Genomic DNA, 23,038 nt, shown 5'->3' with positions numbered 1-23,038 from the left:
GGGAAAATTATGAGTGGTTTAAACACAAGTTGGGGAAAGGATTATTACAGTTAATTTATGTTTGTATTGCATGAATGTATTTCTGATGTTGTTGATGGACAGTAGGCTATGTTAATTAACAGTATGATGCACAGTTTCACTACAGCCCTACACTAAAGAGTAAAGATGAGAACTCTTCCAAGTTGTCTCATTTGCTTTCATTTTAGTTGCTTTACCCTATAACATCTGCATGATGTGAAATTATGATTGCTAATGTAAAAAAATAAAAAAAGTAAACTTTCAGAGTGCTGCCTTGGAGCACTTTTGTGTCCCCACCAATCTCAAAATCAAACCTACTCCCTTGGGCACAGCATCATAGTTTTCACAGATTTTTGGTTGTCAGAGGTTGCAAACATTTCAAAGTAAAGTTCTAATTCTTTTTTAAGGCACAAAAAAACAAGTCGGGTATTGAAATTAAAACTTAGCCAATGAGGTTGCAAAAGTAAAATTCATTTTCAACATTTTTTTTTCATAAAGTGTAAATCCAAATAGCACATATTTAAAACAAACCACAAATTTGTCATGAATAATGTCTGGGATGAAACGACGGATGCCCGGTAATTTATGTAAATGTTACATGCCAAAACAAATACAAATTACACAAATATTAAGTACAGTAAAATGCTGCTGATCACGTGGTTGTGGTCGTCCAATCACGTCCAGCAACCGGTTGACAATCGTAAAGCGATAAGTATGTCGTGAATGCAATCTACCGTATGTTGTCATCCTCCTCAATCCGTAACGCATGAACTTTGTCTGCTCCTTATCACATATCGACATGGGGGAGTTCGTATACCGTACAAAAACGGCTTTGTGATGAGCGTAAACTTCTTGAACTTAAGGTAAGACGTCTGTAAAACATCCATCTGCATCATAGCTTCATTAGTGTGGAGCTGATATGATCATATATATAAATATATGTGTATATTTAAAAAAATTATAAACCTTTATTTATCATATGAACATTTACATACAATCAAGAAATACTAAACAAAGTACAAATACTGTATAAAACAGCGCCAGAAGGGAGTTCATATGTTTATACAAGGCAACATATATGTTCTGATACTGCAACAAGAGTATTGCAGTAGTATGACCACTGGATTTAGAGCAAATATCTCAACATCAATAGCATTATTCAAAATAACAGAGGAAATTACCAATGCAATAGACGGCGTGGCGCAGTGGGAGAGTGGCTGCGCGCAACCCGAGGGTCCCTGGTTCAATCCCCACCTAGTACCAACCAAGTCACGTCCGTTGTGTCCTGAGCAAGACACTTCACCCTTGCTCCTGATGGGTGCTGGTTAGCGCCTTGCATGGCAGCTCCCTCCATCAGTGTGTGAATGTGTGTGTGAATGGGTAAATGTGGAAGTAGTATCAAAGCGCTTTGAGTACCTTGAAGGTAGAAAAGCGCTATACAGGTACAACCCATTTATCATTTAAAGAATGTGCAGCCGCAGTATTCATGCATGCTGGTATCCGGCAAGGACAAGTCACAGGTGGAACAAATCCTCAGTGCTGAACTCCTTAATATTTGCACCTGGCTCGCTGACAACAAGCTATCCATACACTTAGGTAAAACGGAATCCATTCTATTTGGGTCCCATATCCACCTTAAGAAAGTCAGTGACATCACTATAAAAGTGGGTGACATTGTTATCACCAGGAAAGATGAGATCACCTACCTAGGTTCCATTCTAGAGGCTAATCTTTCCTGTGATAAAATGGCAACCAAGGTAATGAAAAATGTCAACCAAAAAACGAGATTCCTCTACAGAATCTCTTCTCTGGTCAACAAAAGCACCTTAAAGATTCTTGCGGGAACTCTCATTTAACCTTTTTTCGATTATGCTTGCACCTCCTGGTACCCAAGCACCTCCAAAACCCTCAAATCTAGACTCCAAACATCCCACAATAAACTAGTCCGGTTACTTTTAGACCTCCACCCCAGATCACACCTCACTCCAACCCACTTCTCCAAAGTGGGCTGGCTCAGGGTGGAGGACAGAGTAAAACAACTTGCACTGAGCCTAGTCTATAAAATCGGCTACACCTCCCTGATACCGAAGTACATGTCAAACTACTTCCTTAACATAAATGACCGCCATAACCACAACACCAGGGGGAGCTCCACAAACCACGTTAAACCCAGATTACGATCTAACAAAAGTCTTAACTCATTCGCTTTCTATGCCACATCAATGTGGAATGCACTCCCAACAGGTGTAAAAGTAAGTGCATCTCTATTCTCCTTCAAAACTGCTCTAAAACAACACCTCCAGGCAACTTCAACCCTTTACTAATACCCTCCTCCATTCACATCCCATCTCCTCCCATAACCTCATCCCATAACCTAATATAAATAATCAAATGTACTTCTAATGTATTTACTTGCTCTTATGCTATCTGAACTCACTATGTTCTCTACTCGCTGTACACATCCTACCAAGTAAGACCTACACTGTTCCAATGTCCATTTCTCTGTTGATGCATTGTTGATGACTGGAGTACTGATATCAACCAAAGCTCCTCATCCCACCCCCCGGATTGTAAATAATTCAATGTATATACTATAATGATTAACCTGTTTGATGACTGTATTATGCTGATAGTATATATTTGTACCATGAATTGATTAACGTGGGCCCTGACTTAAAGAAGTTGAAAAACTTATTCGGGTGTTACCATTTAGTGGTCAATTGTACGGAATATGGACTGAACTGTGCAATCTACTAATAAAAGTATCAATCAATCAATCAAAAAGGATTTAACAAAAGCATTGGAAACGATGAATCATGATATGTTAATACAAAAACTAGAACAATATGGCATCAGAGGTTTGGTATTAAACTGGGTAAGAAGCTATTTAACCAAAAGGAAGCAATATGTGAAGATGGGTGAAAATATGTCAACACGGTTGGATATATCTTTTGGCGTACCCCAGGGATCAATACTGGGACCAAGATTGTTTAATCTTTATACAAACGACATTTGTAAAGTTACAAAGGACTTAGTTAGTTTTCTTTGCAGACGACACAATTGCTTTCTGTCAGGAGAGAACACACAGAAGATAATACAAATAATAACGGAAGAAATGAACAAATTAAAAAAATGGTTTTATAAAAACTGATTATCTTTGAATCTCAATAAAATTAAAATTATGCTATTTGGTAACAGTAGAAAAGAGCATCAGACATGAATATATAATGAATAATGAATAAGGCAAAATACGTCCTGGGGCAAAAATCACTTTATATTCTCTACTGCTTGCTAGTGTTACCATATCTGAGTTATTGTGCAGAAATATGGGGAAACAACTACAAATTTACGCTACATTCGTTAACTGTGTTACAAAAAAGATCAATTAGAATAATACATAATGTTGGATATAGAGATCATACAAACCCTTTATTTATTGAGTCAAAAATATTAAAGTTCGGTGATTTGGTAAAATTGCAAACAGCCAAATTGATTTACAAAGCAAATTATAACCTGCTACCAAAGAATGTACAACAATTCTTCTCAACTAAAGAGGAAAAATATAACCTTAGAGGAAAATCTAGTTTAAAACATTTGTATGCATGTACACCACTTAAAACCTTTAGCATATCAGTATGTGGAATTAAATTATGGAATGGATTAAGTAAAGAAGTTGAACATTGTACTGATATGATCCAGTTTAAGAGGATGTTCGAATTAATAGTGCTTACAAAGTACAAAGAAGAAGAATTATGAGAAACACTTTCAAACTCATTGAAAATAAGATATTCTTAATCTCAGTATGTTAATAATGACTGAATTATATAAGTACATATTACAAAACTGTTGTGTTACTCATTCACGGATGTCATTTTGTTATTTTGATATTTTTGCTGTAAAGAAGGTCAATGAATTAATTATATATTTGTGGGCGCTCTGGCGTGGGAAAGGGGTAGGATTAAATAAGATTTGCTTCTTCCTACTCCTTTTCGGACATGATGTACTGTGTATTGTGAAATGATGAAATTGCCTGTTGTAGATATGTCATGTTCGAAATAAAAGAAAGAAAAAGTAGTGCCAATTAATGACGCATCTTTCCTTTGTTTACCTCATCACAGGTTCATTCGTGTTTAATGATGGCTTTCTGGCATATGGTTAGCAATTTAAGAGAGTATGTGTCCCAAAATCCTCCAGCGGTGACGTTTTTTGTGTGTATCCTGACACTGGCTATCTCATTCATCAGCCTTGGGTCTTACATCAACACTCACACCCTTTCCAACCCGGACACTACAGCAAAGGTATGATTTTTTTTTTTGGCTTATAGGTAATTTCTATCCATCCATCCATTTTCTACTGCTTGTCCTGTTCGGGGCCGCGGGGGGTCGCTGGAGCCGATCTCAGCTGCATTCGGGCGGAAGGCGGGATACACCCCGGACAAGTCGCTACCTCATCGCAGGGCCTACACAGATAAACAGACAACATTCACACTCACAGTCACACACTAAGGCCATTTTTTTAGTGTTGCCATTTAACCTATACCCAAGTGCATGTCTTCGGAGGTGGGAGGAAGCCGGAGTATCCGGAGGGAACCCACGGAGTCACGGGGAGAACATGCAAACTCCACACAGAAAAATCCCGAGCCCAGGATCGAATTTAAACAATATAGTTCAGTACAGTACAAGTTTAATTTGTTCTATGACTGAAAACACAAAAGCACAAAACACTCAAAGCATCTCCCATTAAAATCCGTCGAAATCAACTATGCTTGGCACCCCCAAAACAGCACAATTTTAACATGTAGCATGTCCTTCAAAAAGAAAAACACACTTTTAGAAAACAAATATTGAATAAAAACAATACCATCGAATGTACTACTAACAACTAATGTAAGAATAATGTACAGCATTCACCTTGGAGAGTGAGCTTTTACTGTATCTTCATCCATCAGCAGCGTTTTTATATTGTCATTGTCCGTTTGGATACTATTTAAACATTCTTGGCGTTACGCTCATTCTGCTTCAGTATGGTGCACGCTAGGGATGTAACGATACAGATATTCCATATCACAGTTATTGTTTCCAATATTATTATTATAACTGCACTGTTGAATGTGCTCAAAAGTACTCAAAAACACTTATAACCAAGTTTTATTTAAAAAAATGTAAATGAATAAATAGCCACACTCTACACTTTCTTTGCAAAATAATTATGTTATATGATGATATTGTTTTGGCTACTTTATTATTTTTGAGCGTTTAAATGTGTTTATCCTTCTGTTTTAATTTGTAAAAGTTTTCTTGAAGTCATAGGGTAGTCAGGTTTACCATTGTACACCTGACCCCCATTACATTTAAAAATGTTTATTTTCTTTTGTGATAGTTTGTAAAAGTTTTTTTTTAACTATAAAAAAAGCATGTGCTAGGAGCTTCACATCTGGTTTATGTGACATTATGCAAATTTTACTTCTGTGGTCATATTGCTTTGAGTATCAATCGATCTTTCGGTCAACTGTAAGAGAGCACAGCCCGTAGGTTTATGTACACAATTTAATATCTCAGTTGCTCAAACAGCGATGTGTTTATACACGTTTGAATCGAGGAATGTTGTTTTTTAATGGAGAAAGGCGTTGATGTCTCTTGTTTTTATGTTAGCATGTAATCTAACTAGTGCTTGCTAGATAACAATAAGCAGTGTCACTGGTCTGTGAGTGTATCAGTGTTACCAATCGCGGTTTTACAATCATTTTAATTTAAAACGGTAATATTAACCGTGGGAAGTTTTACTGCGGTTTATCATTATACCGTTTATTGTTACAAGCCTTTTGCACACTAGCTGTGTCACGCCTGAATTTCTTCCCCAATTTGGCCCCACATCTGTCATGTTTTTGATGATTTCTCAATGAATATCATCAGTTTCTTTTTCTCAGCGCTGTCCTTCACTCACTTTCTCCTCTCCGTTGACTGGAAAACCAGGTTATGTCACTCTAGCTATAAACCAATGCTAGCCAGTTAGAACATATATTTCTGGCGGGTCTTACGGGGTTCATCGTAACATTGCCTATGCTAACTAATGGCGGGGATGCTTGTAACTCAAATGTTTGCTTGCAACTTAAAACCCAACAGTTAGCATAAAAACAGCGCTTACATCAACACACTCTTAAGTTGAGCTACCACTATAATACTGATGCTGTCAAACAATTACACATTTTTAATCAGATTTATAACATTGGTGCTGTGGATTAATTTAAATTAATCGTAATTAATATATTTCTGTTTTAATCTAGATTGTGTTTCATCTCTAAAGAAAGAAGGATATATACTGTATGTATATATATATATATATATATATATATATATATATGCACTTACAGTAATGTGTTCATAAAACACATGAAGATTTGCCTTGGTTTTTTTGCATTTTTGTTTACCTTCAACATCATGTTCATGGCAACAAAAAGCCAAAGGTTGTATTAAACTTTATGGTGGTCGACCGTCCTGTCATGTTTTTTGGTACTCAAATTACCTATGTAGAGGGCCAATGTGCTGTTTAGTGTCTTCCATATTGACTTGATTTGTTCTGCAGCCTGTCACTACCGGATAAACTGCCCATTTGCGCGTACGGAAGTATTGGGACACATTGTCCAAAATGCACAAGGCTTAAGTTAGCGTCCGATTGGCGAGGTGACGATGCGAATAGTGGGTGATACTGATAGTCGATACCGGACTGATACTTTTTACTTGAATTATTGTGATCACTGAACAATTGTGTTACTAATGCAAAACAATGACAAAAACAACAACGTAACACAAATAGCCATAAATGTTGTTTAAAGACTCTTTATAACAAAGTTAAAGGTTTTTGAAAGCTGTCATTTACTGTAGTCACCACAGCACACATTTTTTGGGGATTGTTGAAAATTTTTTCTATCACATTCTGCAATTTTTTAACAATGACTACATAAACTAAAAATGTCATTACTACAGTAGTATTAGCCACCAGAGTAGACCACATCAATTAGAGCTCTGTTCAATAATGTGGCCACTGATTGGCTCAGTTTTAAGAAACATAACCATATTGGGTTAAAATAGCATAAATGTGTTATTTCATTTTTAGAGGGCTCTCGTAATGTTGAAAAATGCATTTAGCAGTTCATAAACAGTTTTTTTATGTTTTATCAACGAAGATATTGGATTTATAATGAATGATTTTTACTTAGTCGTAATTCATTTATCATGGTAAGTTAGTGTCTTTATTGCATTTGTAAAAATGCAGTAAAGACACATTTAACCGTTTTATTAGGCCTGTAGACCACATTAATGTAGGTCCAGATAAAAAAGAATGAATAGCTGTGCATGTTTTTTTATAAATTATATGGAAAGATGAGGTTTAATTTTTATAAATATAAAATTAAGATGTTCAACAAAATGGACCAGAAAAAAAAAGCATTATTAAGCTTGCAATTGATAAATTAAGCATCCTCGAGATGTTGCAGAATCATTAAACAATATTTTCTTTGTGGGTAAAAAAATAAATATCTTCTTTGAATAATTGTTTTTAAATTTTTAAAAATGTCAAACTACAATAGAACCCATATAATTATTCATGGTAAAAATTAGATCAGCCAATGACTAAGAATAAGTAAATAGCTTTTAAAACTGGGGAAATGTCTACATAATAAACATTTTAATCTTGGCAATTGGCAAATTATTTGCACTGTGTATTTCTGTTTCTGTTATATTGCTGTTTTTTTCCTTAGGACTGGAACCATCTCCTTGCCACCTTATCACAGTTCCACCTGTGTGTAAAAGCTAATCAGAGCTCAGATGAACCAGTGTTTCTGACCAAAGAGGAAAAAGATAAAACCACTCCATCACTGGACTCGACAATACAGACTCCATCTGTCATCAGGTTGCATCTCAAAGTTCCTGTGGATGTGACAAGCAGCCATGGCCTTCCAACAGATGTCGACCTATACACTACCATGACTGCCAGTCAGTTGCATCTTGGAGGTAGGTATTGTTATACTGTGAATGCAAACGTGGGATTTGGGGGATTTTTCCTATCATTCACAATCCCAATGTAACACAAGAGAAAATATATTTCTTTTTTTCTTTTTTGTGAATTCTAAATTGTTAAATACCGCCTATAAAACCCTTAAAAAACACCAACAATAGTCAATTTACATGCAGTGACCTTCATATACACCAAGTATTAGCGACATTGTTGTTAAAAGAGCTAACGCAGAGGAATTACTTTTAGTAACACGGGGCATTGATCACGGAAAGGTAAGTAGCCTCTGAGTTGGTAAAAGTTTGTGCTAAATTAAAAATCAAACCTCTCACTTGTTTTGTATAAGGTTGTGGCCATAAACTGAGAAGTTGGTCAACTTTAAAATTCAGTTTCAACCTAAAGACATGGCAAGGGACAGAATATGCCCATTTTCTCTTCCTTTTAACCTCAGGAGTGAGGATTATAAAAGAGGAACACACGTTTTGTGCTGAAATATATAAATATCCCATCAGTCAACATCTCAATCAATCAAAGTTTATTTATATAGCCTTTAATCACAAATGCTTAAAGGGCTGCACAAACCACACTGACAGGGCAAGAAAAAATTGGGTTGAAAAAAAAAAAAAGAGAGAAACCTTGGCAGGTTTCTCATTGCTCATCACAACGCCTTTTTTTAGCTTTCGCTGTGCCATTTTATCAATGGCGTTGCGCAAGGCATCATTAAAGTTGTTGGGGAGGTTATCGATAGAGCCCACATAATGTGGGAATGGTGCCACTATCGATGGCAGCAGGCCAGCAAGAGTCGTAGTTGTGCCAGCATTAATGTTGCGGCTGCTAGAGCATTTTATTACAAACCCTGTTTCCATATGAGTTGGGAAATTGTGTTAGATTTAAATATAATCGGAATACAATGATTTGCAAATCATTTTCAATCCATATTCAGTTGAATATGCTACAAAGACAACATATTTGATGTTCAAACTGATAAACGTTTTTTTTTTTTTTGCAAAAAATCATTTACTTTAGAATTTGATGCCAGCAACACGTGACAAAGAAGTTGGGAAATGTGGCAATAAATACTGATAAAGTTGAGGAATGCTCCTCAAACACTTATTTGGAACATCCCACAGGTGTGCAGGCTAATTGTGGACTGGTGGGTGCCATGATTGGGTATAAAAACAGCTTCCCAAAAAATGCTGTCTTTCACAAGAAAGGATGGGGCGAGGTACACCCCTTTGTCCACAACTGCGTGAGCAAATAGTCAAACAGTTTAAGAACAAGGTTTCTCAAAGTGCAATTGCAAGACATTTCGGGATTTCAACATCTACAGTCCATAATATCATCAAAAAGGTTGAGAGAATTCGGAGAAATCACTCCACTTAAGCGGCATGGCCGGAAACCAACATTGAATGACCCTGACCTTCATTCCCTCAGATGGTGCTGTATCAGAAACCGACATCAATCTCTAAAGGATATTACCACATGGGCTCAGGAACACTTCAGAAAACCACTGTCACTAAATACAGTTCGTCGCTACATCTGTAAGTGCAAGTTAAAGTTCTACTATGCAAAGCGAAAGCCATTTATCAACAACATCCAGAAACGCCGCCGGCTTCTCTAGGCCCGAGATCATCTAAGATGGACTGATGAAAAGTGGCAAAGTGTTCTGTGGTCTGACGAGTCCACATTTCAAATTGTTTTTGGAAATATTCGACATTATGTCATGCGGACTGTTATCGACGCAAAGTTCAAAAGCCAGCATCTGTGATGGTATGGGGGTGCATTAGTGCCCAAGGCAGGGGTAACTTACACATCTGTGAAGGCACCATTCATGCTGAAAGGTACATACAGGTTTTGGAACAACATATGCTGCCATCTAAGTAGTTTTTCATGGACGCCCCTGCTTATTTCAGCAAGACAATGCTAAGCCACATTCAGCACATGTTACAACAGCGGGGCTTCGTAAAAAAAGAGTGCGGGTACTTTCCTAGCCCGCCTGCAGTCCAGACCTGTCTCCCATCGAAAATGTGTGGCGCATTATGAAGCGTAAACAAACAACTAAAGCGCTACATAAGACAAGAATGGGAAGGAATTCCACTTTCAAAGCTTCAACAATTAGTTTCCTCAGTTCCCAAACGTTTATTGAGTGTTGTTAAAAGAAAAGGTGATGTAACACAGTGGTGAACATGCCCTTTCCCAACTACTTTGGCACGTGTTGCAGCCATTAAATTCTAAGTTAATTATTATTTGCAAAAGAACATAAAGTTTATGAGTTTGAACATCAAATATCTTGTCTTTGTAGTGCATTCAATTGAATATGGGTTGAAAATGATTTGCAAATCATTGTATTCCGTTTATATTTACATCTAACACAATTTCCCAACTCCTATGGAAACAGGGTTTGTAGTAGCTTAGTATAAGGTAGTGATCGGACATAACTTTAGTGTATGGGATTACCATTACTTTGGAGGTGATGACACTCCGGTCAATGACGAGATCTATCGTATTACTGTTGCGATGCATGGGTTCATTTATTATTTGTGTAAGACCACAGTATTTAATTATAGTCTGGAGCACCACGCAAGGAGGATCTGATGGTTATTCATATGAATATTAAAATCCTGCATTATAATTATATTATCTGCGTTTAACACTAGATCAACAACAAACTCAGAAAACTATCTAATAAAGTCTGAACAGGGTCCATGGGGTCGATAAATAACAGCCAGATGGAGAAAGAGCAGTGTGAAAGACCTCATAGTAAGTACCTCAAATTATTTAAAATGTATTACTTTGGTTAGGGGTAAGGTTTTCATTGGATATTTGTGCGACCCTCCACCCCTTTTAAGATGACCGGCAATATGTGTACTCGTATAGGTAGGAAGAGATGCCTCGTTAAGCAGAAAAAAAATGATCTGGTTTTAGCCACGTTTCACTGAGACCAATGGCGTTAAGATTGTTGTCTCTAATGACCCCATTAACTAATAACGCTTTTGGAGACAATGATCTGATGTTTAAAAAGCCCATATTAAAGGTAGTAGGCTGTTTCGAGGCATTTTTGTCAATTGTATTTGTAGCACTGATTTTAATAACGTTACGTCTATTTCGCGTAGTGCGCCTTAAATAATGTTGATCACATCTAGGAATTGATTTGGTGGGGATCGTGAAGAATACATTTTCACCTCTGGCGAAGTCACTACAGAAAAAACAATATGTGAGTTATGTATTATTCTACTAGAAATACAATGTGTGTCGTAATTTTCCAGCGTGTCACTGGTTAGTTCTAGCTTAACTGACTCCACAGGCACTGTAGTTGTCTGTGTACGAGCTTGCTCTAGTGTAGCTAGTCAAGTGTGACTCAAACAGTAATCTATATTTCTAGAAAGAGTGATGGCGCTTTCCCGGTTAGGGTGAAGGCCGTTCCTCCTCAGCAAGCCAGATTTGCTTTAGAAAGAGGGCCAATTATCAACAAACATTAGTCCCTGTTCTCTACAAAAACTATCTAGCCACTTGTTGAACAAGATTAATCTTCTATACCTCTCATCATTACCTCTCGCAGGCAGGGGGCCCATACTAGCAATTACTAGCTTAGCTTTTCTAGCTTAAAAGCTAGCTAGCTGAAAGTGAAGCGGTGAAACAGAGAGTGGGTGCTTTTTTTAGTTCAAATAGACTACTAAATGTGTTGGAGAAAGAATAAAGAAAGCTGTAAAATAATTAGAAGCATACAGATAGAAAGATAGCACTGAGCTCTGGAGCAGTGACCAGCGAAGTAGCTTTGGGCCAGTACTAGCTTAGGTTCGCTATCTTATCAGCTAGCTAGCTGAAAGTGAGGCGGTGAAACAGAGATTGGGTGCTTTTGTTACTAAAAATATTGAAGAAGGAATAAAGAAAGATGTAAAAGCATTAGAAACACACAGATAGAAAAATATCATTTAGCTTAGTGTGGTAAAAGCAGACATTGTACAGTAAGCAATTGTTTTATTATGTTCATAGTTAGTATTTCTTAGCAATACTGCTAAATGATACTTAGTGTTTAGTTAGCGCTAGACCTAGGGGTGTAACGGTACACAAAAATGTTGGTTCGGTACGTACCTCGGTTTAGAGGTCACGGTTCGGTTCATTTTCGGTACAGTAAGAAAACAACAAAATATAAATTTTGGGGTAATTTATATACCAAATTTGCAAAATCTTCCACCAAAAATATTTTTCTTAGTGGAATATTTGATGTGAAGTGATGGGAACCTTGGATAGGTCAATAATTCATAATAACATTGATTTTGATTCAATATTATTTTTTGAGCAATGACAGTTTGAAAGAAAAAAAAACAGCTTTGTTTCATTAGTCAACATTGCAAGTTTTTCTAAATCACATTTAACCTTGAAGCTTTTTTATTTCACTTTTGTTATGTTTTGGTTTATTTTAATAGTATTTTTAGAATGTGCCTCGGGCCTTTAAAACATTATCTGTGGGCTGCACACTTTTGACACCCCTGCTATAGATAATAAATAAATAAAATCTAATAAATCAATGGATAAAAAGCAGAGCCTGGAGACGCATGCACGTTTATCATAACTCTCTCGCTCTCTGCCCTTCCCTCACGAATGCTGCTGTTGTGCACACAATGTGTTTTGTTTTTAACCCCTTCTTAACCCTGAACAAACATTGTCAATACACGCAACCATAACTCAAAATGTTGGGCATTTAAGGCATTTAAGAAACTTTGCTCTGACGGCCCCGCAAAAGAGGACATGTCCGGTGCTAGCAGCGAACGGGCTAGGACAGACTGACCTTATGTCCTCTTTTCACCGGACATGTACTCTTTTGCGGGGCTGTCAGGGCAGAGTTTCTTAAACGCCTCAAATGTTCGGCATTTTGAGTATTGTTTACGCTACTTAATATGTCCGTCTGGAAACTTGTCCGATGCACCTCCCCACCGAAACGAAACCCCCGAAACGAAACGGTTCAATACAAATTCACGTACCGTTACGCCCCTAGCTAGACCTGCTTATTACTAAGCGTCTAATACTTGTAGCTCTTCCTCCTTATATTCAGGTTCCAAAGGATAAGATACTGGGTCATCACTTGTCCAAAAGCAGTCGTCGTTGGCTAACACAAAGTCTTCCGTAATTAGTAATTGCTGTTGAAGGAAATAGTGAACGATTTGATGCACTCTGTGAAATTAATGCACCACTTAATGATTAAAATTACCAAAATACTTTAACTATTACCTGGTATCATGAATGTGCCTGTTACTATATTAAACAATGCATATACTTAGTTATAGCATGTATGTAAAACATTTTAGATGTTTTAAGAGCACTTTTTAGGAGGAATAAATCAAATCCCATTTACCTGCATAGATAGCCACCTATTGCTAACGCTTGTTTACAATTTAGAATAATAATATATTGAAATATATCTGTACTTGTCTCACATAAGGATTGTGAATAATAGGCAAAATTCCAAAAAGATTCTTTAATGTGGAAAAACTGTTTTTTTTGTCTCAAGGAAATGAAATTGTAGCTCTCAAGATTCAATCTGAAAATGACACCTGTACCTGTCTCACAATAAAAGCACAAGCTGATCTCCTACCCATGAGCCTGTGAGTTCAGTTGCACTCTGTTCGTCTCTAAGGCACCAAAGTGTTATGAATTAATAAAGTAAGTGTCTTATTTCTGAAGTCCTCCTCCGGAGTGTCCTGCACCTGAGAGCAACCTATCCCCTGTCTATGTTGAGGCAATTAACCATCCACCAGCAGCACCACAATCCTGCTATGCGCTTCTCTCCAGGAATGACCCTGCTCTCACTGCCATGTTAACAAAGGTAGCACAAGGACTAAATAGAAATAATATGGTGACCAAATACAAATAATCAACTGCCATTTTGATCTTCTTAATCCCCAGGAGGAGCAGGGCGTGGTAGTTCGACATTTGATAGAAGTCAGTGTGTGTCTAATAGGCATTTGTTTGGCTACAAGCCTGGCACATCTACTTACACGCAGCTACCACAGGAAAGGGTTGGATCTCCAAATTGTAAATACCATATCTTTTTTCCCCTTTCGATAAATAAATAAATACAATTAAATGAATAACATGTAAGCAAGAAACAATTTAAATACAATATCTAAGTAAGTGATACCTAACCATTAATACATGTTACAGTATATGATCATAGCAACCTAATTTGATAATATTTTGTTGTGTGTTACAGGAACCTCTGATTGATACCTGAACATATTATCCGCTGAATTTTGAACGACTGAGTTTGTGACTGTGAAGAAACCAACTGTACTACCAGTTCCAGAATTTGTCCAATGAGTGTATGGTGACCTTTGTGGCTTTAAATCTTAGCTTTAAAAGCGCTATTTCACCATTGAACTTCCGAGCATGACCACTTTCATTACAGTAGAAAATTTCTTTTTACATTTAAATACCGTTACTGTAACATTTTCTCAAAAATAAATTTGTAAAAAACATCTAGTACTTTTCAAAAGTGATTTTTACTTTTTTGTTAAATGTCTGTTATTTGTGTTAAATTCTCGACAAACGCTTTAAACTTCAATGGTAAATGGTAAATGGGTTGTACTTGTATAGCGCTTTTCTACCTCTTTTTAAAGAGCCCAAAGCGCTTTGACAGTATTTCCACATTCACCCATTCACACACTGATGGCGGTAGCTGCCATGCAAGGCGCTCACCAGGACCCATCAGAAACAAGGGTGAAGTGTCTTGCCCAAGGACACAACGGACGTGACTAGGATGGTAGAAGGTGGGGATTGAACCAGGAACCCTCAGATTGCTGGCACAGCCACTCTACCAACTTCGCTACACCGTCCCCCCTAAACTTCAATCTGCTATCATGCTTATTTAATACCAAAGTTAAAAAAAAATACCTTGGGATGCTTTATAACTTTAATCACCACAGTGCTTTTAAAAATGATTTCAATGTAGTCTTGTCCTGTATCTAAAATTCTGAAATTGTATACAGAATTATACATAATTGATTTGAAATTTCTCTAAAGGTTTCAAGTATATATATATATATATATATATATATATATATATATATATATATATATATATATATATATATATATATATATATGTATATGTAGGTGTGGGAAAAATCACAAGAGTACTTTATCTCTACAGAACTGTTTCATGAGGGGTTCCCTCAATCATCCTGATGATTGAGGGAACCCCTCATGAAACAGAATATAATTATAATGGGCAACTTTAATATTCATATGAATACTCCATCGGACCCACCGTGCGTGGCGCTCCAGACTATAATTGATAGCTGTGGTCTTACACAAATAATAAATAAACCCACGCATTGCAACGGTAATACGATAGACCTAGTGCTTGTCAGGGGTATCACCGTTCCCTCAATCATCCTGATGATTGAGGGAACCCCTCATGAAACAGTTCTGTAGAGATGAAGTAGTCTTGTGATTTTTCCCACACCTACACATTGCGCTCTAGCACGGTATCAAGCACTATTCTCTGGATAATCCAATCAAGACATATATATATATATATATATATATATATATATATATATATATATATATATATACATATAATATGTATGTATGTATATATATATATATATAATATGTATGTATACATATATATATATATATATATATCGTTTGAGGTGCTTACTATGAGGTCTGTCACACCGCTGCCTCTATGCCTGGCTGTTATCTCCCTTCCCCCAGGGCCCTATTCGGACTTAATGAATTCTCAGGGTTCGTTGCTGATCTAGTAACGCACGCCGATAATATAATTATAATGGGCAACTTTAATATTCATATGAATACTCCATCGGACCCACCGTGCGTGGCGCTCCAGACTATAATTGATAGCTGTGGTCTTACACAAATAATAAATGAACCCACGCATTGCAACGGTAATACGATAGACCTAGTGCTTTTCAGGGGTATCACCGTTTCCAAAGTTATGATACTCCCGTATACTAAAGTAATGTCCGATCATTACCTTAAAAAATTCAAAGTTCAGACTCATGTTCGGCAATCTAATAATAATAATAATAATAATTGTTATAGCAGGCGCAACATTGATGCTGCCACAACGACAACTCTTGCTGACCTACTGCCCTCGGTAATGGCACCATTCCCAAAGTATGTGGGCTCTATTGATAACCTCACTAACAACATTAATGACGCCCTGCGCGAAACCATTGATAGTATAGCACCACTGAACTTAAAAAAGGCTCCAAAAAGGCGTACCCCATGGTTTACAGAAGAAACTAGAGCTCATAAATTATGTAGAAAGCTGAAATGCAAATGGACCACGACTAAACTTGAGGTGCACCAAAGTTACACAACGTATGGTTACAAATCTTATTAAAAAAATTTTGTCGGGCATGTTTGACATGCGCCAAACACAATCCATAGGGTCACTTAAGACCGAGATGAGGGAAATTTCCCCAACCACTATATCGATTTCAAGTAATACATATGGATTACGGTATATGGAATTAAAACAAAGTTAGGGAAAGTAATATTGCCTGGTAATAATAGATGCATTTTCAAAATGGATTGAATTAACTCCAACTAAAACACCAGATGCTTTAACAGTAGCAAAAGCATTGTGCAAAGACATAATACCAAGATACGGGATCCCAGAAAGAATTTACAGTGATAATGGGGCACACTTTGTAAACCAAATAATAAAGAAGATAAGTACTATGTTCCATATAGAATCATCCCCAAAGTGCAGGGTTAGTAGAAAGAATGAATGGAACAATTAAAAATAGGTTAAAAAGTGCATAGAAGAAACAGGAAGACCATGGACACAATGTTTAGATCTGGTCAAATTGTACATAAACATTACGAGTACCATGGGCTTAACACTATATGAAAAATGTTTGGGACGACAATATAGACTACCTCATTTCAGAAATGAATGGGAAACTGATGATGATTCAAATTTGGCAGACTATATGAGAAAAATATTTGAAAGACAAAAAGAACAAACACTTAATGAGGATGTTTCTGTCCCCCAACAGGAACTGGAATTAGTGGAACCAGGAGATTGGGTTTTAATTAAGAGCATCAAAAGGAATCATAGGCATTCTCCCAAGTGGGAGGGGCCATACCACTGACTACACCAACAGCCATTAAAATAGCAGAGAGGTCAACTTGGGTACATTTGACACATTGCAAAATGGTCATCTCTTACGAGGTAACGTCCAAACAGGAAGGTGAGCCAAAGTCTGATCAATAGTGTGGTCTTAGACGGTTAGGAGCTTGGAAAAACCCAAACGTCAGTAAAGATCTTAGAAGGACACCGACCTACGTAGAGAACCTTACCTCTGAGAGATGCCAAAAACAAAGAAAAGGATTAATGATGCTATCGCATGTTGGGTAGCCACTCTTATTACCATTTTGGTATTTTTAGCAATATGGTATTTGTGGAAACCACCAGAAGTACATCCATCCACAAAAAGAATGGACGAGACAAGTGTACAGTTCAATCAAACAATTCCTAAAGGTCAAATTGTATTGTATCGACTTAAAAGACAAGTGGGACTCATTGTCCACCCACAAACCAAGTCTGCAGGACAAACTACAGACAAATGTGTAAAAAGTCTAGCAGTAGTGTAGAAATACTGCACCAAAAAGGGACACATTCACTAGCGCACTACAAATTCCACTTTCACAGTTGTAAGCATACCATTTGATGGTGTGTCAAAGTTTGATAATAATTGGTTCCTGTTTTGGCAATTAATTTGTTCCTTATGACGGATCAAGTAGGAAAGGCTACAAAAATTGATTGTGTTGTATGTAAAAGCCCAGACAAATACTCAAGATGAGTCAAAAAAGGTTTAATTGAAGTAATGAGCAAAACAAAATTTACGTTGTAGCTAAAGAGACAAAACAGAAACCAATATTTGATCAATATCTAAAAAAAAAAAAAAGGGAAGCTAATTATACCTGCATTGACCTGGACCACAGTTAGGAAACTTATCATAAGATAACTGCTTACACATAACAAATGTATGAATATTTGTAAAAGAATTGTTAACACGCCTGAACAGTTTGATATCTGAACATTGGAAAAGAACTAGATGTGATGTAAACTGGCAAAGTGTTGTAGACCGAATTTTGATCGATGCAATGGATGTCCAAAGAAGTGTATCTGACAACTATAAATTGGTAAATCAGGTTGCAGCTGAATTTGAATTCCGTCTACTGGTGGGGTACGATTAACAAGAATGTTGACAGAATAAACTACGTCCACTACAACGTACAGAGATTAGAAAATTACACAGGCCGACTTGAAGCCGTCGCTGATCAACGCCTCCACCTTCCTTATGGCTTTTCAAAACCGTATGACGCTAGACATGTTAGCGGAAAAAGGGGGCATGTGCACAATATTTGGTGAACAGTGTTGCATGTTCGTACCAAACTACAATGATGCAGAAAGTAGCCTGACCAAATCACTGGAAGGCCTGCACACCCTTAACGGTAAGATTAAAAAGCACTCTGGCATAGATACATCTATGTGGGAGGGTTGGATTGACGTGTTTTGGCAAACACAAGTCTTTGATATTTAGTATCTATGGCCGTGTTCAGCAATACTGACGTTGTATGGATGTTGTTATATTCCCTGTCTGTGTTCTCTGTTTAACTGTCTGATTACCACAGCGATTAGCCCAGCAGACGATAAAGCTGTCCAGATGCACTTCCTGGTGGACGACAAGAAAGATGATTATGAAGATGAGAATACCTACCTGGATGGTGTTCCTGATTTGTTTCCAGAAATGTATTTACTGTCTGAACAACAAATTGATGTTGATGATGATGATGATGATGACACAGACGATCTTGCACCTGCATTACCAGATTTGTTTCCAGATTCATATGACTCCGAATAATGACATTGCAACATTTATATTCTGAGTGTAAGCATATTTTTGAAAATCGAAAGAAGTGGTTGTTTCAAGGTGATGTGAGAATTTGAATAAAAATGTGATAAACAGGAAGGAAATGTTGGATTAATTGTAAATAAGTTATCTCATTTTATTCAAATATGATTGTTTTGTGCATTGAGTAGACAAGTACAAAAGAAACTTGGTATTAGATTGAATTTAGGAGGAATTTGCAGATGGGCCAGAGCAATGCAGGAAGTTGCTAATCCTTTTATTGCTATGTATTTGCCTGTGTTTAGTTATCAGCACAGGGGTTAGGTATCCCACACAGCTGTAAATCCCCCTCCCTGAGCGCAGCTGTGTGTGTGTGCTTGTACTGAAAGGGCTTCCCTAAATGAATTAAAAAGGCGAGGAGACTGGAGAAAGTTTCAGAGTAAATTGGGAGCCTGTAACTGGCTCCAGTTTCTCTCCTCGTACGAGAAAAGCAATCACTGGTTTGTCTTCTATACTCTGTTTTTGTGTCTTCATAATGTCTCATGGTATTAGACCCTGACACAATTAAACAAGGCGACTCGGTAAAGAATCTGGGTATTATCTTCGACCCAACTCTCTTCTTTGAGTCACACATTAAAAGCGTTACTAAAACGGCCTTTTTCATCTCCGTAATATTGCTAAAATTTGCTCCATTTTGTCCACTAACGACGCTGAGATCATTATCCATGCGTTTGTTACGTCTCGGCTCGATTACTGTAACGTATTATTTTCGGGTCTCCCCATGTCTAGCATTAAAAGATTACAGTTGGTACAAAATGTGGCTGCTAGACTTTTGACAAGAACAAGAAGGTTTGATCATATTACGCCTATACTGGCTCACCTGCACTGGCTTCCTGTGCACTTAAGATGTGACTCTAAGGTTTTACTACTTACGTATAAAATACTATACGGTCCAGCTCCAGCCTATCTGGCCGATTGTATTGTACTATATGTCCCGGCAAGAAATCTCTGTTCAAAGGACTCCGGCTTACTATTGATTCCCAGAGCCCCCAAAAAAGTCTGCGGGCTATAGAGCGTTTTCTGTTGGGGCTCCAGTACTCAGGAATGCCCTCCCGGTAACAGTTTGAGATGCTGCCTAAGTAGAAGCATTTAAGTCTCACCTTAAAACTCATTTGTATACTCTAGCCTTTAAATAGACTCCCTTTTTAGATCAGTTAATCTGCCGTATCTTTTCTTTTTCTCCTCTGTCCCACTCTCCCTTGTGGAGGGGGTCCGGTCCAGTGGCCATGGACGAAGTACTAGCTGTCCAGAGTCGGGACCCAGGATGGACCGCTCGTCCAGAGTCGGGACCCAGGATGGACCGCTCGCCTGTGTATTGGCTGGGGACATCTCCGCGCTGCTGATCCGCCTCCGCTTGGGATGGTTTCCTGTTGGCTCCAGCATGGACGGGACTCTCTCTACTGTGTTGGATCCACTTTGGACTGGACTCTCACGGTTGTGTTGGATCCACTATGGATTAAACTTTCACAGTATCATGTTACACCCGCTCGACATCCATTGCTTTCGGTTACCCTGGGGGGGGGGGGGGGGGGGGTTGCCCACATATGCGGTCCTCTCCAAGGTTTCTCATAATCATCATTGTCACTGACGTTCCACTGGGTGTGAGTTTTCCTTGCCTTTATGTGGGCTCTACCGAGGATGTCGTTGTGGCTTGTGTTGTGGTTTGTGCAGCCCTTTGAGACACTAGTGATTTAGGGCTATATAAATAATCATTGATTGATTGATTGATTGAATATCATATATTCCTATATCTAATCACTATTATACATACACTGTATGTATGTGGTCTGTCAGTTCTTATATGGTGATAATAATATGTTGCAACTAAAATAACTTTTTAGTTGTCCCTCGTTTATTGCTGTTAACAGGTCTTGGACATCAAAATGTATTTATAAATTGCCTTTTTTTCATACACACGACCACGATACTATAGGTAAATTTGTCCGTCAAGTAGAAATGAATAATTATAAATCAAATATTTTCATAGCTTGAGCTTTAAAAAAATTGTTTAAGACCCTCAAAATACGTTTTTCAACATTATGAGGGCTCTATAAACATAAAATAACAGCTTTTATTCACCTTTACCGTTTTTTTTTTTGGAGTGTTTTTTTTTTTTTAATTTTTTCATCATTTTAAGGTTTCTTCTTATTGAGAGCCTCACTAAAATGTATTTATGTTTGCACTATGCAATATCCATCCATCTATCCATCTTCTTCCGCTTATCCGAGGTCGGGTCGCGGGGGCAGCAGCCTAAGCAGGGAAGCCCAGACTTCCCTCTCCCCAGCCACTTCGTCTAGCTCTTCTCGGGGGATCCTGAGGCGTTCCCAGGCCAGGCGGGAGACATAGTCTTACCAACGTGTCCTGGGTCTTCCCCGTGCCCTCCTACCGGTTGGACGTGCCCTAAACACCTCTCTAGGGAGGCGTTCGGGTGGCATCCTGACCAGATGCCTGAACCACCTCATCTGGCTCCTCTCGATGTGGAGGAGCAACGGCTATTTAATTTGAGTTCCTCCCGGATGACAGAGCTTCTCACCCTATCTCTAAGGGAGAGCCCCGCCACCCGGCGGAGGAAACTCATTTCGGCCGCTTTTACCCGTGATCTTATCCTTTCGGTCATGACCCAAAGCTCATGACCATAGGTGAGGATGGGAACGTAGATCGACCGGTAAATTGAGAGCTTTGCCTTCCGGCTCAGCTCCTTTTTCACCACAATGGATCGGTACAACATCCATATTACTTTAGACCAGGGGTAGGGAACCTGCGGCTCTAGAGCCAGATGTGGCTCTTTTGATGACTGCATCTGGCTCTCAGATAAATCTTAGCTGACATTGCTTAACACGATAAGTAATAAATGATTCCGCTGGTAATCACAGGGTTAAAAATAACGTTCAAAATTAAAAAGATTCTCATGCATTTTATTCCATCAATCCAAGAAGTCGCATTAATGGTAAGAAGTATTTCATTTATTATTTGTTAGCTTCAGAATAACAATGTTATTAAAAAGAATAAGAGACTTATTTTACTCTAAAAATGTTAGTCTAACTTAAAAATGCGCACATTTAGTTGTATTCAGTGTTAAAAAATATTGGTAACACTTTAGTATGGGGAACATATTCTAAGTAACAAAGACTTAATTAAGAGTTATTTGGACACTAGGGGACCATATAAGGGTTAGGGTTACTAATAAGCAATAATTCTGAGGTTATAAAGGAAGACTCTTAGTTAGTGGCTTACTGCTTGTAAAATAAGGCCATGCAGAAAAAGGCATTAATAAGTACTTAAAAATGACTATTTAAGAGCCAATATGTTACGAATTTGCATGATAATAAGCAACTAATTAATGTTGAATATGTTCCCCATATCAAAGTATTACCAAAATATAATACGGCTCTCACGGAAATACATTTTTAAAATATTTGGCTTTCATGGCTCTCTCAGCCAAAAAGGTTCCCGACCCCTGCTTTAGACAATGACCATGACGATAAAGAGTAGGGAAAAAAATCAATGTGACGAGAAACGAATGTGCGTTATATTAAGAGTAGAACAATTAAGAGTATGTAGTACCACCTCCAAAGCTGAAGGAAGCAGCAAAGTATTGCATTAACAGATCGCCAATTCATCGAAGAGGCGTGGCTTTGCAGGCCAGGAGAAATCCAACTTCTGAACCCAATATACGCGCGGACTCCACGCGGCCCTTCTGAACGCCTTATGTCGGGTAAAAAGCCTCTTATAAAGTCCATATTCTGTGCTAGGGGAAACGATACGTATCAAAGTATTTTATCATTTTCGAACCGGTTGACATAACAGCTGGAAAGTCATAATATTATTGAAGCCCGCTTACAAAGCTAACGTTAGCTACATAGCTCCTGCGACTTCATAAACAGTGTATCAACTATGCTAACGCTACTTAGCCATGTCGGCCTATATTGGTGTCAACGTACGCTCTATGCTTCAAACCTTCATATAATGAATGTCTATTAATTTGCTTAAACAAGGAATATGTTTGGAACTGCTTCTAATTTAGTCTCACAAACAACGTAGAAACGCAACATTCA

General features: G+C 37.8%; 2 protein-coding genes across 6 annotated transcripts in view; both read left to right on the top strand.

Moving 5' to 3' along the window:
* Nucleotides 1-702: 702 nt before the first annotated feature.
* On the top strand, nucleotides 703-19,048 carry LOC133556497 (transmembrane protein 248-like). Of its 4 annotated transcripts, XM_061906472.1 has the most exons (8): nucleotides 713-881; nucleotides 4,137-4,189; nucleotides 4,262-4,316; nucleotides 7,775-8,027; nucleotides 13,538-13,631; nucleotides 13,711-13,852; nucleotides 13,933-14,061; nucleotides 14,240-14,504. In XM_061906472.1, exons 2-8 carry the CDS (start codon nucleotides 4,152-4,154, stop codon nucleotides 14,258-14,260), a joined length of 732 nt encoding a protein of 243 aa, XP_061762456.1. In that variant the 5' UTR covers nucleotides 713-881; nucleotides 4,137-4,151; the 3' UTR covers nucleotides 14,261-14,504. The 4 variants fall into 4 exon arrangements, with proteins under 4 accessions (XP_061762457.1, XP_061762456.1, XP_061762454.1 ...); XM_061906470.1 differs by lacking the exon at nucleotides 4,137-4,189; XM_061906471.1 differs by having other exon boundaries at nucleotides 715-881; nucleotides 4,137-4,316.
* A 3,511-nt stretch (nucleotides 19,049-22,559) lies between these two features.
* The window catches only part of LOC133556496 (ATPase MORC2A-like), a 28,019-nt gene continuing 27,540 nt past the window's right edge, over nucleotides 22,560-23,038 (top strand). For both annotated transcript variants that reach the window (XM_061906469.1, XM_061906467.1), the window contains exon 1: nucleotides 22,560-22,698. The gene's annotated coding sequence lies outside the window, so the exon portion shown is untranslated. The remainder of the gene's footprint in view (nucleotides 22,699-23,038) is intronic.

The sequence above is a fragment of the Nerophis ophidion genome, linkage group LG07 (assembly GCF_033978795.1).
Source record: "Nerophis ophidion isolate RoL-2023_Sa linkage group LG07, RoL_Noph_v1.0, whole genome shotgun sequence".
NCBI lineage: Eukaryota > Metazoa > Chordata > Actinopteri > Syngnathiformes > Syngnathidae > Nerophis > Nerophis ophidion.
The sequence above is the reverse complement of the archived record's forward strand: the minus strand, read 5'-3'. Positions and strand labels throughout refer to the sequence as shown.

Coding starts and splice junctions, on each gene's coding strand:
- LOC133556497 (XM_061906470.1), top strand. CDS start 742: ATGCAATCTACCGTATGTTGTCATCCTCCTCAATCCGTAACGCATGAA. Junction 882..4,261: donor GTAAACTTCTTGAACTTAAG/GTAAGACGTCTG, acceptor CTCATTCATCAG/CCTTGGGTCTTACATCAACA. Junction 13,853..13,932: donor TCACTGCCATGTTAACAAAG/GTAGCACAAGGA, acceptor CTTAATCCCCAG/GAGGAGCAGGGCGTGGTAGT.